The sequence below is a fragment of the Carlito syrichta genome, unplaced genomic scaffold (genome assembly GCF_000164805.1).
Source record: "Carlito syrichta isolate Samal-C Ts95f unplaced genomic scaffold, Tarsius_syrichta-2.0.1 Scaffold113892, whole genome shotgun sequence".
Lineage (NCBI taxonomy): Eukaryota > Metazoa > Chordata > Mammalia > Primates > Tarsiidae > Carlito > Carlito syrichta.
In genome coordinates this window covers 181-3,563 of record NW_007057988.1, presented here as the reverse complement: position 1 = coordinate 3,563, position 3,383 = coordinate 181, and the positions used below count along the sequence as shown (strand labels likewise).

Below are 3,383 nucleotides of genomic sequence, written 5' to 3'. Positions count from 1 at the left end.
TTTTTTGGTTTATTGTAGAGATGAGGGCTCACCAAGTTGCCCAGGTGGGTCTCGAACCCGTGGGCTTAGGCAATCCACTCACCTCGGCCTCCCAAAGGGATTACAGGCTGAGGCACCGAGCCCGGCTCAGGCCCTGCCTTCTAAAGGCCTGCGGAACTCACCCCTTAGTGCCACCCTCACGGCCACGTTGTCCTCAACCCCGCCCTCCTCCCAGGGTGCCCAGCCTCCTCCCACGGTCTCCAGAGCTGCCCCGACCCACATTCCCCGCGCAGACCTCTCAGGCCTGCAGCCCTCTCCTCCCAGCCGGTGCCTGCTCCAGCTCCTCCCTCACGTCCCTGCCCAAGTCTCCCTCGGCCCCACGCTGTTCCCCGGGCCGTGTGTCCCCGTGTGCGGCCCAGGTGGTGCAGGCGGTTGGGGGCGGCTCACTGGGGGCAAACAGAGAAGAAAGGAAGAAGAACGAGAGGAGGGAGGGAAGGAGGGAAAGGCACGGAGTGGGGCGGCTGCCTGGTCTCAGGGCGCCCAGGTCTCCCCGCGGCGCTTCGTGCGGTGGTGGCGGGTCCTTTCTTGTGTTCTCGCCATTCAGGGACACCTCAGCGAGCTCAGAGGGCTCAGAGGGACCGGGACGCGTCGGCTTCTCACGTCGCCGTCCCCGCGGGGCCCAGTGCGGCCGGCACGGCCCCAGGGCTGAGCCAGGGCGGAACAGCCGCGCCCCCGGGCAGCCGCGCAGTCAGGGCTGGCCTCAGCCTCCACCGCTGCCGCCGGAGGACAGCGCCCACCCCCCGCAGGCAGGGCCCTGGCTGGCCCCGGCCTCGTCTCCTGCAACCCTGGAGCGCTGGGGGCCATGCACCTGCCTGGCGCCTTGCTCTACCTGCTGCATGAGGTTGTAGAGTCTGGCCCGCAGGATGTAGACGTCCGCGTTGGTGTGGTCCTGCTTCAGCTCCTTGGTAATGAGCGAGAGGCAGTCGCCATGCCGTTTGAGGGCCAGGAGACAGGCCATGCTGAGGTGGAGGCAAAGGGGCTCTGTCCTCCCGGGGAGCAGAGGAGGGAGGGGAGAAGGAAGACGGGGAGGAGGTGGGGCGACGTGCTGGGGGGCAGGCACCCACCAGCGGTAACGGAAGCAGGGCTTCTCAGGCTGGAGCTCAGCAGCATGCGAGAAGATGTCCAGGGCATCCAGGAAGGCACACTGCTCAAACAGGCACTGGCCCTGGGGATGCAGGGGACAGTTAGTTCTGCACGTGACCCCAGTCCAGTAGTACCCACCAGCCGGCAAGGGGCAACGCTGGAGCCGAAGGAGAGAGAGCCGAGAGACAGGACAGAGCCTTTTAGACCTGGGAGAGACTTGAAGAGACAGACACGGAGACAGGGATGGAGAGAGATAGAGCTGGGGAGAAACAGCAAGAGACAGACATAGTTTGGGCACCATGGGCTGCAGCGGCTCACGCCTGTAATCCCAGCACTCTGGGAGGCTGAGGCAGGATGACTGCTTGAGCCCAGGAGTTCAAGACCAGCCTGGGCAACATAGTGAGACCTTGTCTCTACAAAAACATTCAAAAATTAGCGAGGTGGCATGTGCCCATAGTCCCAGCTACTGAGGCAGGAGGATCACTTGAGCCCAGGAGGACCAGGCTGTGGGAGCCACAATCATGCCACTGCATTCCAGCCTGGGTGACAGAGTGAGACCCTGACTCAAAAAACAAACAACAAAAAAGAGACATCAAAGTTGTCCCCGTGGGAGGGGTCTCTGCTGGTGTTTCGTACCTTGGTCTTCTTTACATTGAATTGCAACTGGCAGTCACTGTTACCTTTTCAATGCTAGCTCTGTGCTAACCAAGACAGTGGCCCCTAGCTTCATGTGGCTGTATGGATGTCAGTTAAATATAATACACAGTTCAGTTCTTCAGTCACTTTTGCCACATTTCAAGGGCTCAGCGGTTCCATGTGGCTGGGGGCTACCAGACTGGCCAGTGCAGAAAGCCCGAAGGGACAGTGATACAAAGCTGGAGCTAGCCCTGGCAGTAAACCAGCCTGGGAGGTGAGAGGGGCAGCAGATGGGGGCTTGGACACAGGGACAGGGAGCCCCCGGGAGGCAGCGCGGGTCCCAGGGGCCAGGAGAGTCCCAGGGCTGGAGGGCAAGCAGCGGGTGGTGGGCGTCCTGCATGGGCCCAGGACACCTGCAGGTAAAGCACAAAGGCGAGCCGCTCCAGGCACTTGGTGTCTGGCCGGAAGGCGTAGGCTCTTCGCAGGTTCTGCGCAGCTGAGGAGAAGTCACAGAGCTGGATGTAGGCCTCGGCCCGCCAGGCGTAGAAGTCCACCTGAGGAGGAGGGGACCCAGGCTGCTGTGTGCGCCCCACCGCCCGTCCTCCCAAGGTTCGACACCCACTTCCACTCAGGAACTTGGTGGCCTGGTGGGTGTGGCACGGCGGGGGAAGGCATGAGGTGGCCATTGTCTGTGCCCACCCAGGCTCGCCCTTACCAGCTGGGAGTCCAGGTGGAGGCCGCGGGAGAAGAATAGTACAGCCATCTCCCAGTCCTCTCGCTCCAAGCACTGGTGGGCTTTCTGGTAGCTGTGGGGGTGGGGGACAGGCGAGGCCCTGGCCCTGACTTCGCACCAGCCCTGGGGCACACGGCTGGGGTGGAGAGGAGGGGTTTGGGCGGACAGGCAGGAGGGGCAGGCAGAAACCCAGGGAGAGCAGGCTGGCCTTCTCCGAGCCCATCCAGGCCATCAGCCGTCTGCCCACTGAGGTGGGAGAGCCCCGTTACCCCGGAGTTCACAGAGGCCCAGACAGAGAGAAACTGGCTCGAGAGGCACAGCATGTCAGTGGCAGTGTGGGGCAGGAGCGGGGGACGTGAGGCGTGGTCCTCACTCACTATTCCATGACTTTGAGGGGCACTGTGAGTCCCGTGACCTTTGGTTTTATATCGTGGAGCCTCTGGAACACCTGGCAGGTCCCAAAGATTCGCTGCAGCGTCCCCTTGGGGGCGGGGATCACCAGTGGCCTGGGGATGTCCTGTGAGGGGGCCTGGTCGACCTCCAGGGCATCCTGGAACCGAAGGACGGCAAGTTGGGACGGGCCCCGGGACAGCCCAAGCCCACCGACATCCCGCCACCCCCACCCCAGTGTCTTGTGGTTGAGGCCTGGTGGCAGGCACCCCCAATCCGGGGTCCCGCGGCACGCCCAACCCCATTCCTCCACGTGCCGGCCTCTCTCCCTCCCCCAGGGTCAAGGTCAGGGATCAGGTCGCCCGCTGCTCTCCCAGGCCTCCGGGCCCCCGCCCCAGCTACTGCTCCCCAGGCCCAAACGTCGCCAGCGCCGCCCGTCCCACGTCGCAGGCCTCGCGGCCCCTACGGCCCCGTGGGTGTCCCTCAGGACCCTCCCGCCCAG

At 64.0% G+C, this 3,383-nt stretch overlaps 1 protein-coding gene across 1 annotated transcript; it reads right to left on the bottom strand.

Moving 5' to 3' along the window:
- Positions 1-868: 868 nt before the first annotated feature.
- LOC103274620 (tetratricopeptide repeat protein 16-like) lies at positions 869-3,041 on the bottom strand (the record flags this gene model as incomplete). Its single annotated transcript, XM_021719266.1, has 4 exons — positions 869-998; positions 1,104-1,204; positions 2,474-2,564; positions 2,869-3,041. Coding segments are annotated over 4 exons (495 nt in total), but the record flags the coding sequence as incomplete, so codon positions are not given.
- Positions 3,042-3,383: the final 342 nt, after the last annotated feature.